Source organism: Amblyomma maculatum, chromosome 7 (genome assembly GCF_055883805.1).
Source record: "Amblyomma maculatum isolate TAMU_Amacu chromosome 7, ASM5588380v1, whole genome shotgun sequence".
In the NCBI taxonomy this organism is placed as follows: domain Eukaryota; kingdom Metazoa; phylum Arthropoda; class Arachnida; order Ixodida; family Ixodidae; genus Amblyomma; species Amblyomma maculatum.
Window position 1 is genome coordinate 64189080 of NC_139350.1, and position 14118 is coordinate 64203197.

At 47.8% G+C, this 14118-nt stretch overlaps 1 protein-coding gene across 1 annotated transcript in view; it reads right to left on the reverse strand.

Annotated features, from left to right (window-relative positions):
* Positions 1 to 343: 343 nt before the first annotated feature.
* Positions 344 to 14118, reverse strand: part of LOC146183560 (uncharacterized) — a 34935-nt gene continuing 21160 nt past the window's right edge. Inside the window, exons 4-6 of the mRNA XM_084608374.1 lie at positions 4671 to 4849; positions 1727 to 1943; positions 344 to 414 (exon numbers count right to left, since the gene is read on the reverse strand). Coding sequence (XP_084464500.1) covers positions 344 to 414; positions 1727 to 1943; positions 4671 to 4849 — 467 coding nt within the window. The remainder of the gene's footprint in view (positions 415 to 1726; positions 1944 to 4670; positions 4850 to 14118) is intronic.

A 14118-nucleotide genomic window follows, 5' to 3' on the forward strand; every position in this document is an offset into this window, starting at 1 on the left:
TCCGCCTCTGCGCGTTTCACTACGCGTGCCCAGATTCCCTTGACGCCGATTCAATATGTGGCGCCATCTATCGGCGTCAAGGGAATCTGGGCACGCGTAGTGAAACGCGCAGAGGCGGATCACGGTGGCGGGTCGTGGATCACACTAAGCTAAAACTCGTTTGCGGCGGTGACGACGGAGCTTGCTTTCACAGGCTATTTTTTAGTCTTCAAGGACTTCTTGTTTGGTTTGTAGAGCTTAAGGTCCTACTCAGGCTATGGGAGACGCCATAGAGGAAGGGGGGAGGGGGAGCCCCCAAGGTGTCGACCACTTGGGGTTCTTTATCATGCACTGGTATCGCACATTACACGGGCGCCTGGTTTTTCGCCTCCATCGAAAAGCGGCCGCCACTTCCGGAATTGGACCCCTGCGTCCCTGAGCACAACAGTTGAACGCCTTAACCATAGCACAACTGCGGCAGGGCGGCACTCAAACCTGCCTTCGCCTGCATGCTACCTGCACGCAATGAAACGGTAGCTTACTGCGGATGCATGTGCGTGATACGTCCATTCGCCGCTTTATCTTCGGAAGAAGGTGTGGTAGGACGAAGCTTTTCCTCTAAAATTAGCATGTTTAGAGCATTTTGCATAGAACGAGCAAAATGTCTGCTAATTCTAGAATTGCGTCTTCAGGCATGTGTTGATATTTATGAGCAATGCGTAAAGTTCCGGAGCATAACGATCATAACGAGCATAACACCATTTGAATGGGCGTGACATGCGTAGTGTTGATGACGAAGTTCGCAGGGTTCACTGAAGATCCGCTGTACATTTAAAATTGTAGACGCGTGAACGGTATCTCTGTCTGCCTTCGTCAAGCGGACCATCAGCAACAAATGCGCTTTAACAGTCCTGGAAGGAGATAACATAAAGGTTTCCTGTGAGGGGAGTTTTGCAGTTTTTTATTCGTTTTGTTGCTCTCAGCGTTCCTCAAGCTGGTTACCGATGGGAGCGCTGGGATGGCACTCACTACGGGTGCAGAAGAACGCTATCAAAAAAACAGCACAATAGAAAATGAACAGCATGGGGTCATACATTTTTCTCATCAGGGTGAAGTGTAGCGCCTATCCCGCGCGCGAAAGATGACGATGATCGAGTCCGAAAGTATGTGCATATGTAACATGTCATGGAAGTAACGGCTCAAATACAATGGACGTAGCAGTTGCTGTGCATTACTGCGATTATGGTGTGGTTCAAAAACTATAGCAACGGCGGCGAAAAAAAGAAAAAAAAATCAGAGATAAAAGATTGAGTTGTGTAACAATTAGTGACCCCTCATTGAGGAAAAGGCACACAAAAAAGAGGTGGGGACAGTCCAGGGAGGCGGATAAACACGTGTACAGCATACTATGAACAGAAAGTCTACAGCCGTTCCCTATAGCTCTGTGTGCTAAGGCACTCTATGGACCATTGAAGGGCTCTGTGCGGTATGCAACGATATCAGCGTACAGGCCCTTTTACATTGAATACAACGCGCTTTAATTGTTTCACTTTGCTGGTGCCCCCAGACTTCCCCGCTAGAGGGCGTGTTTCCAGTGAATGCAATGCAGGCGGTCGAAATAGCACCGACTGTGCGTCATGTGAAATATTGTCGTAAGGGCATGGCGTGCCCTTGCAGCCCAGGTATATATACGCAGCAAGCGTGAGGACCATTTGGCCGCAAATGACGACAAGGTGACTATGCTCACGGTTGATGCCCTTGATTCGCTTCTGTTCGGGCGAAGACTGTCCTGGAATAACTAGCTGGCCGTCTTCGAGGATGGACGTCTTCTTGCGGCGCCCACCCGGGCGCGGGAGAGTTAACAACGACGACTTGCCGGGCGCCGTCGGTTGCTTGGGTGGAGAGTGGCGGGGCGGAGATTCCTCAGCTGTGTCCGTTGAAACGCCAGCGCTGGCGCGTGACACCTGCATGCAGGTACACAGAATAAAGGAGGAAAAGGGCAAGTTACTATGCGGCGCCAGAACATGTAATTCGAGACGGTATCAAAAAGCAACCGCAAATTGGCCGCGCTAAAGAGGAAATGGTAATGCAGTGCTGTGCTGCAACGGTCATGCGTTGACAGAAACACTGCGCAACCCTTGGCTTGATCAGAACGAAATGTCGGTGCCGTCGTCTTTATCATCATCACGCCTCAATCACAGCAGTACCACAAGCCCAGCTTCGTCCACGGCGGGGCATTGGTGTACATTTAATCATGTCTTGTGCTAGTTACGACAGCCATACTTTTCAAGCAAAACTTCATATTCTCAACTTCTCACTATGCTCACTACCGTTGACCCCCTCCTACAAGCGTCGGCCTTTTCTTCCAGTCCACTCCGTCACATCGAGGCACCATCGGTCAGCTGTTTTCGACACATGTCTTGTAATCACGCCCAATTCCTCTCCTCTGCTTTAGCTCGGACAAAATTAGAGAGTTTTGGAATAGGGGCACCCTATTGGTTAGGGGAATCGGGTAATTCAATGCGCAAGCGCAGTGTGCTGCGGTGAAAGGGCGGGGATTGCGGCAATTTCTCTAAGCATGCGGACTCGCGACCCGCTATTTCCTTATTTGCCTGACTGACAGGGTACCTCTATTTTAAAACTCTCTATTTCCCCTCGGTATTGCCTTCGACTCCGCACCTTTCCGCCATCATTTCCACACCCACTTGTCCGAAATTCCATTTCAAATCTTTTTCGCTAATCTCCAAAATCTGCTGCAGAGGTTAGTGCAAGATTAAGCTATGACTCGGTTTATTCTACTGAATATGGTAAGCGGCCATTAAGGACATGAAAGTGACTGCGAAATGCATTCTGCGCCAGTCTGCATTAGTTATAAATTTCAATCTGCCTGTTTAACTCTCATGGCGCAGATTACTTTTTTTTCTCCTCAATATAAGTATTCCACTTCGCTTTTTGTCGTAAATTCCTGTTCCCTTTCTACCTTCGAATATCGCCTTAAGATTCTCTATCTTATATTCCTTTATGTTGACATTTAGTTCCATTGGTTTCTTTTGCGAATTCAGGCTCACATTTGGTGATCAAATAGTAGGTATTCCCTGTTAACTTTTTTTTCCCCAGCTATTCCTGTCTGGCCCTCTCTTTTGCCCTCTCTTTTTAATGTGTACTGATTACTATCAGACAGCCTGACATCCTTTGTCATTGGTATTTTATCGCTTTTCATGTAGATGGTTGCGGTCGCTGTGAAGTCCCTATGGATACTTTCTTGCATGTTCATTGCCTCTTGCATACTCTTTTTCAGCAGTGCATATGTACGACCACTAATGTCCGGAGTGGTTCAGTTGGAGCGATACTTTGTGAGAACAGACAGGTAATGGCTGACAACCGCCCTTCCCGTTAATTGGCCTCGTGCGCACCATATCACTCTTGCGATGCTGTTGACTGCTCACGAACGGAACATGAAGCTCTAGCTGATTACTTGAACATTACTGCGAGACTGACAGGTGCGATGAGCCCACGGACAAGAACGATTGAGGAAGCATAGAGGGGCGGAGAGATCTGGTGGTGGCGTTAGCTTATGTTCGCACTCTCTAGGGATTGAGAGGGGATTGCGTGACCCCCACAATCGTGCGCCCCGATTGCCCAGCTCTCAACGGTGGCTTTAGAGAACAAAGTCAGCTTCGGCCGTGCCGCGCAGCGCAAGGCCGATATGTCCGCGTTGGTTTCCTCGCCTTCGTGAGCCAGTGGGCGTATGTGACGGTGCAAGTTGTAGCGAGCTGTCTGAGCGGGCTTCGGCCATTGCCAACTAACGCTGGAACTGGGCTATCGAGACACGGTCGACCTTGACACGGCCGCAGGTGGTTTTGGTTCACTCAATCCGCGTTTGAGAGTAGCAATTTGTGTATGTATGTATGTATGTATGTATGTATGTATGTATGTATGTATGTATGTATGTATGTATGTATGTGTGTGTATGTATGTATGTATGTATGTATGTATGTATGTATGTATGTATGTATGTATGTATGTATGTATGTACGTATGTATGTATGTATGTATGTATGTATGTATGTATGTATGTATGTATGTATGTATGTATGTATGTATGTATGTATGTATGTATGTATGTATGTGCGTGTGTGTGTGTTTCGCGGGCTTTCTTTGGAACTCGGGAAAAAAGATACACGGGCGACTTTTTATATCACAAATGAATGGAATGGTGGTTTCTGAAGGCGTTCTCCAACTTTGCAAATCACATTTATTTTCTAAATGCAATAGTACGTAAATTGAAAATTATCTTGATTAATCATTAGTTATTTGGAAAATAAAAAACTGTAGTGAGCCAGACGGTTGGCAGCTGTGTGCCAGTAGTTTCACTGGTCTAGCTCAAAAGTTTTATTTTTTAACTCTTGGCTAAATAAAGGTAGCTTGGAAAACCTGTATATGAATCTTTAATAGTGACTGCGCCATAAAAATAGCGATTTTTGACAACACCAAATAATAAGAGGCTTTTGTGGATTTTATTGCTATAGGTTTCGCTATTCGAGAACCGATCCACAAAAATACTTTTCGATCTGTGTATGAGAACACGGGATGTTCGAGCTGCTAGAAGGGTCTTCTTTGAAAGCAACAAGGCCACCAGCTTTGAGCCAAGATTATAGTCTGCAGGAACAGCAAGCAAATCTGTGTTTTACCTCGTGATTCATCAGCTGGTCGTCAGCTACGTTGGTGTCGGTGAGGAAGTCTAACACCCACGAGTCGGCGTACTTGGGGTTGGCAAGCTTGGGCATCGTCTCGGTTTCTGAGCCACGTCGTTCCCTAGGTTGAACGGATGACAATTTTCGGATGAGACGCATGGTGGTCTCGTCGCTGCCTGCGAGCGCCCATGTAACAGCCATTATCCAAAAACGTTAGTACACTCGATCGAAGAAACAGGCAAGACCAGTGATATTTCGCGCCTTTGCGAATACGTTGTCTTGCGTTGAGTTCGTGCGACTGGCTACCAATAGAGCTACGGCTGATAAGAGATTATTCGAGAAATTGTGGGCAGTTAGGATTCGTCGCCATCATGTGCGACCGCTGACGCGGCCGCAGCGGAATGCAGTGAATGTAAGAGTATCAGTCACCCGCCGGCATGTTCCGTCGTGTCCAAGCTACACGTGTCGTAATGTGTGTGTATGTGTGTGTGTGTGTGCGTGCGTGCATGCGCGCACGAGCGCAAACGCTGGCCAAGCCCAGCGCTCGAGGGAGAGAGTGTCGCCCCAGCCGGCAACAGGAGGTTCTTCCGCACCACCGTGTCTGAGCCAGCAAAGCTTGCTATAACATAACCCTCCTCCGTGAAAGAATTCCTCTCCCTTTCCCTCCGAACTGCCAAGTGTATAAAAAGCAGCGGCATGCTTCCGCTGAGAGAGACTATAAACGCCGAGACATCTGCTTTTTGAGCGTGTCGGTTTTCTCTTCGGGCCTGCTTCTCTGGCCGTTCCTACGTGATGTTGTATTATACGTTGTTTATGTCAGTCGACGTCTCGTCTTTGCCAGGACTGCTGATGCCTTCCGCTGGATTCCGAGCCGCAACACCAGCGCTACTCTTGGGGCTTTCGAGCTACATCTAACAGCTGGTAGGCAGCGCTGTTTACTCCCACGCTTGACCCGTGCAACGAGCAGCTGAACGGCAAGCCAGGAGCAGTGCAACGAGCCCTGTGTGATGACTGGTTTCCTGCAGCAGAACGACTGCACTGGATTCTTGGTTGCGAGGTTTGGTGAGTGCGATACTTTCTTCTGACTTTTGCCAGGCTTTTGCTAGCACAGAAAACAGAGCTGGTAATTTTTGTTCTCGTTGCTGCTGGGTTAATTTGCAGCAAGGCAATAGAGGGTTTACAAAAGTACGTCTGGCAACCGTGAGCGGCACGCTGATCCCGCGCTGGCCGCCATATTTTGTTCGCTCCATCCGTTCGCTTCGTGTCCGTCCGTCAGCGCTCGCCGTTCTGTTCGCGCTTTTCACGTTCTAACCTAGTGTGCTGTGCTTGGACCTCTCTTCGGTCCCTGGCGGTTTCTGTTAGCGACGCCTAGAAGCATATTTTGACAGCCGAGACGTGGCGGAGCCCACCGGCCGCGCTGCCGAGCGCAGTTACAAATTGCTCTACGAGTCGGGCATGGGCCCCTCGGCAATCCGCAGCGTCATCCCTATCCAGGTACAGTATCCAGAGTTCTGTAATGTGGATTTTTTTTTGTCTGTGCGCCTTTGCTGTTTGCTTAAACGCCTATGAGAGATCATCGCGAGTTAGTTTGCTTGGTTTGCGCAATCACCGTCGCTCATCCCACTGGAAGATACTTGGTTGGTGAAATGAGCGAGGATGCATTTTATTTTGTGATAAAAGGATCGTGCGTAATTTGACGTAAGTTGGACTGGCGCTTAGCACTTTCCTTCCCATGCCGTCGACGCTAGTTGGCATTAGTCTCAGAAATAATCGGTGGCTGCGTAAAAAAAAAGTGCCATGGTAATTTGTGCTTCCAGTGATTGAATATTGATTGGTGTGCGATATTTGATGACGAGTTAATAAAATCTTTGTAATTAATTGATCAATTGATGAAATAAAGAAATGAAAAAAAGGAAAAATTGGAAAGTAAGGATTTAAAGGTGTCAGAATGAAAAACCAGTGCTTGGTGGTGCTAAGGAAGAAAATTTAGAATGTGTAATTGATTAATTGAAATAATTGAAGAACGTGTTCAAAAGCCGATTGTTGCTGACGCATGCGTATTGGTGTATAAAAATATAAAACGTCAAAAAAATAAAAATAAATAAAGAATTGATAGAAATATAACATAACATACGTAAGAAATATAACATACATAACAACATATAACATACTACACTTGTGTGTAGTATGTTACTTTCGATGAATTTATATTTCACTGAATTGTATTATTTTCGCCCCTCCTGCTAGGGCCCAGTTAAGGCTTGCAGTAATTGGTTAAATAAAATAAATAAAAGAGCTAAAATATAACACGTGAAGAAAGTAAACATCGTGCGTGTGTGTGTACGAGAGAGACACTATCGCGTTATACCTTTAACGGCGGAGCTTAAGTGACCCCCTAATTTTTCTATAACGATATGATATAATATAAATCTGATTTTATGAACACAGCCAGTTGAACAAAGCACAAACACTTCGCAGTAATGTGAGTTGACTTTTCAATTTTTTTTTCGTTTCAGCCGAGTTCCTCCTCCTCCGAGTTCTTTGAAGCTTCCAATGTCAGCGCTTTCATATGACATTACGCTTCAAATGTTTACTTTCTGACAAAGGGAATAAACAAGAAATCGACATATTTAAAAATTCCAGTAAATTTCAGGTAGCTCTGAATTAGCGAATCATCGGGTGACTCGAAAAAACACACAAAAGTGAAACGCACGCTTCGTTATTTTATCAGACGCGCTGGCAGGTATAAAACCTGAGCTGCGCGCTCTGGACGTGGACCGGTCGAAACGGGCTGCATGTGAGCATGTTACAACGCACTAGTGGGATGTCATCTTTTCCTGCATTTCTAGACGCCGCGGGTTTGGCAGCCGCTTGCTTTTGCAGCGTGAAACACGCACCTCGGGCGCACTAGACAACCGTATTGCTCTCTGCACCAAGCACTACCATTTCGTACGACTGTGAAAAGTAGTTTCGGTAATCATGTCCGTGTCTTAAATCCAATACACAATAGTAAATGCAACCTACGTACAAAATGTTTCAAAGAACGTATTGGCACAATAGCGTTCGTTATACATGCATTGCTCCTTCTCCCGTGTCCTCCATCGCGGCATAAGCTTATCGTTCAAGTTCACAAGGCTCCATAGCGCGCAAAACAACCTTGCTGTTTTAGGTGATAGCACATTCTGGGAGCTAGCAACCCAGTCAGAGGGACGTGCTGTAATGCTTTACATGATGCAAGTGACCCTTGTAAAGCCGATTAGGATTGCAAACGAACGGTCGCATACACGCGTATACCTTGATTCCGTGCGCGTCTACGACGGTGCACTTGCTGCAGAAGGGTACGCAGCAACGTGCTGGCATCATTCCGAATAGAGCGTGGAGCTAACAGCGACTGCTGTGATGTTAAAAGATGAAACAATCGTTTGTGAGCATTCCAATGCATCTTTCGGTGCATGCACGGGTTCTACGAAGGCGCACGTTGACAGCGTACTTGATGGGAGGCGCGGGCGGACTGAGCAAAACATGGCCGCCGCGCACAGTTTCTGTTTCTTTCACTAGATGGCGCTAACTTTTGTAAAGCCTCTATAGTGGGCACTAGAGACGGCAGCACTCGGAACAGCTGGAGCTTGCGAAGGAGTTGGGTGGAAACATCTCAAACTCAGAAAACCAGAAGTTCTAAAGGCTATTCTTGCGTTGGAAGCTGAAGATGACGAGCTTTCGGGATGTCTTGAGGTCATTGAGGAACGGGAACGTTAAGAGAAAGAGGACCAGGAACGTAAAGGGAGAGAAGAACGGGAACGTAAAGAGAAAAGGAGGAATTTGAACGTAAGGAACAACGAGAGAAAGATGAACTTGAACGTAACGTACGAGGAGAGAGAGAGAGAGGAGAGAGAGCATCAACGCGCTTTGGAAATGAAACGTCTCGAGGTAGAGATGGAACGCGCTCGTAATGCAAGTCGGGCTTACGGTGCAGGAGAACGGGGACCGTTCAGAATCAGTGACCTGATGCGGCCGTTTGATCTTGGAGAGGACATTGGTTTGTTCCTGGTTAACTTCGAGCGATCGTGCGAGAAGCAAGGGTTTGCTCGGCAAACGGGGCCACAGCGCTTGCTCACTTTGTTACCCCATTAGGCGGCAGACGTAATCGCTCGCTTGAAAAAAGAGGAAGCGGAGGATTACGACAAAGGAAAATCGAGTCTTCTAAAGAAGTACAGGCTGCCAGAAGAAGTGTTCCGTTGGATGTTTCGGGAATGTGAGAAAGACAAAAGTGAGTCGTATACAGAGTTTGCCTACAAGCTTAAGTCAAATATGTATGAGTGGCTCAAAGAAGAAAAAGTGTATGGTGACCACGATAAAGGTCTGCAGTGTTATCGGCTGGAAGTTTTATAGTCGGTTACCCGAGAACGTGCGCTACTGGGTCTCGGATAGGCCAGACGTTAGTATGGTAGATAGAGCCGCCGAGCTAGCTGAAGAGTTTGTGACGCGTCGGGCTCACGGAGTTAAGGACGGTCAAAAGAGGGAATTCGGCTCCGCGCCTGAGAGGCCGAGGTTCACGTCCGTTAGTGCTAAGAATGACAAACATGGTGCGGACGCCACAGAAAGCAGCCCGATCGGTGGTAGCTGAAGGCGAACGCAAAAAGAGGTTCGTTCGAGGAAAGGTGATGGCGCGTCTGTGCCAGAAGCCGGGTCGCTTTTCGGCGCAGTGTCCAGAAACAAAAGCAAAGGTCGTGTTTTTGTCGCTATGCAGCACTGACGAGAACATGAAGCTTCTCGAACCATATACTCGAGAACTCCTCCTGAACGGGAAAGAGTGTCGAGTACTTCGGGTTCTGCGGCTACCATGGATGTGGTTCACCGGGCCCTCCTACATAGAACCAGAGGTGTTCATGGGTGAGTACGCGTATATCAAGCAAGCCGTGAAAGCTTACAACATGTGTTTGCCTATAGCAAAAGTGCTTATTGAAGGACCTTTCGGTGCACTTGAGACAGAAGCTGCGGTGTCATCTATGCTTCTCCCTCAGTACCCGTACTTCTTTTCAAACAAGTCCGATCACATCCTGCGCGAAAAGGGGCTTGTGCATGTTTGGAGAGGCTAGCGTGCTAGCCTTAAACACATCTAGAGCTCGGGAGCTTGCTGTAATGTCGGTGGTTCCGGATATGACATTGTCAAGCAATGGGACAGGATCGGAGGCACAGCAAGCTGAGATTGAAACCACGTGCGCTGTTGATACAAGTGAGCCTTTAAAGTTAAAGGCAGGACGTCAGGACGATAGGAGTGCCTGCCAACCTTTGTACAATGAGTGTATAATATTAGGAAGTCATCGTGATCAGTTGAATAGGGAGGTGGTGGAAGCCTAAACTATAGCGAGGCTCTCGGAAAATTGTTTAAGTGCACCATTTGTGGCATTATAAAAGAAAGAAACAGCTTATCTCGAATGCAAATGTTGATGCGACCCTGTAGTAGTGTTACTTTTGTGTGTACTCATGATCTGTGTGCCTTTATTTCTTCTCTGCTTTCCAGTGGGGTATATATACCGGCTGGACAAGAATTAAAATATCAGTTGTCAGCGCTGTGTTTTTCGTTATAGGTTTTCTCTCTTGTCCCGCTTATCGCACTGTAGATATGGAACATCTGTTTTGATAGCCGAGCAAAAAACAAATCACTGCCTTGAAAACATACGCTGTAATCTGAAAGAAGGTGTCGCCAAGAAAAATGTCCGATTTGAAGAAAGAATTGAGGTCCTGTACCGGAGGTATCCAAACCGAAGTGGTATGGAGTTCGATCAGCTTTTTGTGCCTCAGTGCTATCACCAGGATCTGTTACGCTTGTCGCATGGAGATTCGTGGTCGGGTCATCTAGGAGTTAAAAAGACTAAGGACCACCTACTGCAAGAGTACTATTGGCCAGGCTGTTTTCAGGACGCAAAAGAGTTTGTAAGGGGAAGCGACACCTGTCAGCATGTGGGCAAACCTGGGGACAAATCAACAGCGCCGTTAAAGTTGGTGCCTGTCATTGCTGAACCGTTTACATGGCTCGTTAATGACGCAGTGGGGCCACTGGCGATAATAACCTCAGAGTACAGACATATTCTGACAGTGATTTGTCCCGCGACCAAGTTCCTCGAGACAGTCCGGCTTAAAAAACTCAGTTCAGTGGAGGTAGCTAATGCAGTGCTGTCCATATCTGCGCGAGTTGGGTTTGCTGCGGAAATTCAATCAGATCAGGGCAAAGTGTTTACTTGCGTTTTGACTACAGCCTTTCTGCACAGATGTGGGATAAAGCTTGCATAGCTCCGTGTTCCACCCACAGTCGAATTCAGTTGAGAAGCTCCCCTCCGTCATAAAGTGGGTGTTGAGAGCAATGTGTTTGGAGCGGAAAACTGACTGGGAGGTATGCCTGCCTGCAGCAATGTTTGCATTAAGAACCGCACTGCATGAGACTGCAGGGTTTCCGCCAGCGGAACTTGTGTACGGTAGGACACTGCGGTCTTCTCTTCGCATGCTGCGAGAATCGTGGGAAGGCCGGGACGTTGACCCAGTTGTGGTGGAGTACGTGCTTAGGTTACTTGTCCCAGTTCGCCAGTACAAACGTACGATCCCAGCCTGGTACCGGTGTGGTGAACTGGGCCATCGAGCCGACATCTGTCCGGCTTCAGTAAACGAACGCTGCGGCCTATGCGGCCAAAATGTCGGCGCCACTGAAGAGGGCATGGCGCCACATGACTGCAAGCCAACATACTTGGTCTGCGGGGGTAGTCATCTCACCAGCTCCCGTGAATGTAAAGAAAAACTCCGAACACTTCAATCACCCGGCGGGCTGGCTAAGAGGACTAAAGGGCCCTCACCAACAAGACGCCCGGACCCACTGCTGAAAATGCCATCCGGAGATGTCAATACTGACGCGCTACAGAAGGATCGCGCCAAACGCTCCAATCAAGAGAACGACAAGGGACACCAGCAGTTGGCGCCATCACAACGCAAGAAGGCAGCGCCATACAGCGGCGGCACCTGAGACCCAGCGTCCGGACCACGTCAGCAAAAAGTTGTCGTTGATCGCGTACCCCACCGGGAACCAAGTCAATCACAGGTGGGTAGTTGGGCACATAGAGTCGCCTCCCAGTCCTCTCCTTCCTCTCTCCCCTCGCCCACCTCCACCAACTCCCCTTCTCCCCTCGAAGATGAACTTAGACGTGAGCTTGCTCTTCTCCGGGCACAGAATGAAAAGCTCGAAGCCAGACTGAACGCACTGGTCACTCAAAACGCCTCCTCTAGGCCCTCCCTTACGGAGGACGACGATAACATAACTGAACGGGACCCCTCTCCACAAATAAGCCCACTCTCATGCCATGGAGGCCCGAGTGGCTGCTATCGAAAACATTGCTTGCCAACTTCCTCAAATCATAAACGCTGCCATTACCGCTCAGATGGAAAGCATAACTGCCCGCATCACGCGTTCGATAACAAGTTTAACCCAGAAATGAATGCTTGAGCAACCACGTCTCTCTAAACGCGCAGGACCCCGTAAGCTTCCCGCGCGTCCCGCAAAATTCTCTCATTGCATTGACAATTCTGATAACGAGGAACGCGCCATCCGCGAGGTGTCTGGCGCCCGTGGATCGAACCTTTTTAACACAGTGGCATCCTTCACCCCCTCAAGCTCTGATCATGGCTCCCAATCCTAGATCGCGATCATCCATACAAACACATCCCTTCACACTAACCCAGTGGAAATGGAGAGGTTTCAAGGACCGGTCGAAGCGAGCGCACCTTCGCATTTACCTTGAAACATTTCAGTTCCTCGTGGCTCTGGTCGCCCTTCAGGAGACAGGAGCCAACGCCCAACTCACTAACTACCAGACTTTCCAGAGGCACATACACAAACCTGCATCCTAGTCCACAAAGACTACACAGCACAAGAGGTCACCCTTCCATCGATTTCCGAATACTCCAATGCCATAGTCATAGTCTTACCTTTACCGAGCAAATACACCCCGATTCATGCGCTAAATATATACTGTCCCCCCAAACTTAAAGATGTAACTTTTTCCAAGCTCTTTACAGAAGCAATGCGCGTGGCTGGACGTGACCCCCTACTCATTGTAGGAGATTTCAATGCTCCCTGTCGGCAATGGGGCTACCTTAGAGAGGAACCCCGAGAAAGAAAATTGGCGGACCAAATTTCGACCCTCGGTCTTACCATCCACACCGATCCGGTCAATCCCACTCGCATGGGCAACTCAGCAACCAGAGATACATGCCCTGATTTGACTCTTACCCGCAATATTCAGCACATCGACTGGCTTGATACGTCATCATCATCATAATCATCATCATCATCAGCCTGATTATACCCACCGCAGGGCGAAGGCCTCTCCCATATTTCACCACTTAATCCGGTTCTGTGCTAGCTGCATCTACTTGACCCCTGCGAACTTCTTAATCTCATCCGCCCACCTAACTTTCTGCCGCCCCCTGCTACGCTTTCCTTCCCTTGGAATCCAGCTTGTTACCCTCAGCGACCATCGGTTATCCTCTCTTCGCACTACATGTCCTGCCCACGTCCATTTCTTCTTAATTTCCACTAGAATGTCGGTAACTTGAGTTATTTCTCTGACTCACTGCACGCTTTCTATCTCTTAATGTTACCCCTACCATTTTTCGTTCCATAGCCCTCTGGGTTGTCCTCAACTTAAGTAGAAATCTCTTGGTTAGCCTCCACGTTTCAGCCCCATAGGTTAGTACAGGCAAGATGCAACTGTTGTATGCTTTCCTCTTGAGCGATAATGGTAAGCTGCTAGTCATAATCTGCGATTGCTTGCCAAATGCGCTCCATCCCAATCTTATTCTTCTTGTTATTTCCTTTTCATGGTCCGGATCTGCGGTTACTACCTGTCCTAAGTTAACATATTCGCCTACTACTTCCAGTATTTCGCTACTTAATGTAAACTGCTGTTCCTTCCCGAGGCTGTTGAACATTACCTTAGTCTTCTGCATATTGATTTTCAAGCCTACCTTTCTACTTTTCCTGTCTAGGTCATCAATCATTATTTGCAGTTCATCCCCCGAGTTGCTTAGCAAGGCAATGTCATCAGCAAATCGCAGATTATTGAGGTATTCTCCATCTACCCTTATCCGTAATTGCTCCCATTCCAAATCTCTGAATACTTCCTCTAAACAAGCTGTGAATAGTACTGGGAAGATTGTGTCTCCTTGCCTAACACCTTTCTTTATGGGAATTTTGTTACTTTATGTAGAACTATGGTTGCTGTGCAGCCACTATATATATCTTCCAGCACTTTCACGTACGGCTCGTCTACCCCCTGATTTCGCAATGCCTGCATCACCGCCGAGGTTTCAACTGAGTCAAATGCTTTTTCGTAATCAATGAATGCTATGTATAAGGGCTGGTTATATTCCGAGCATTTTTCTATCACCTGATTGATGG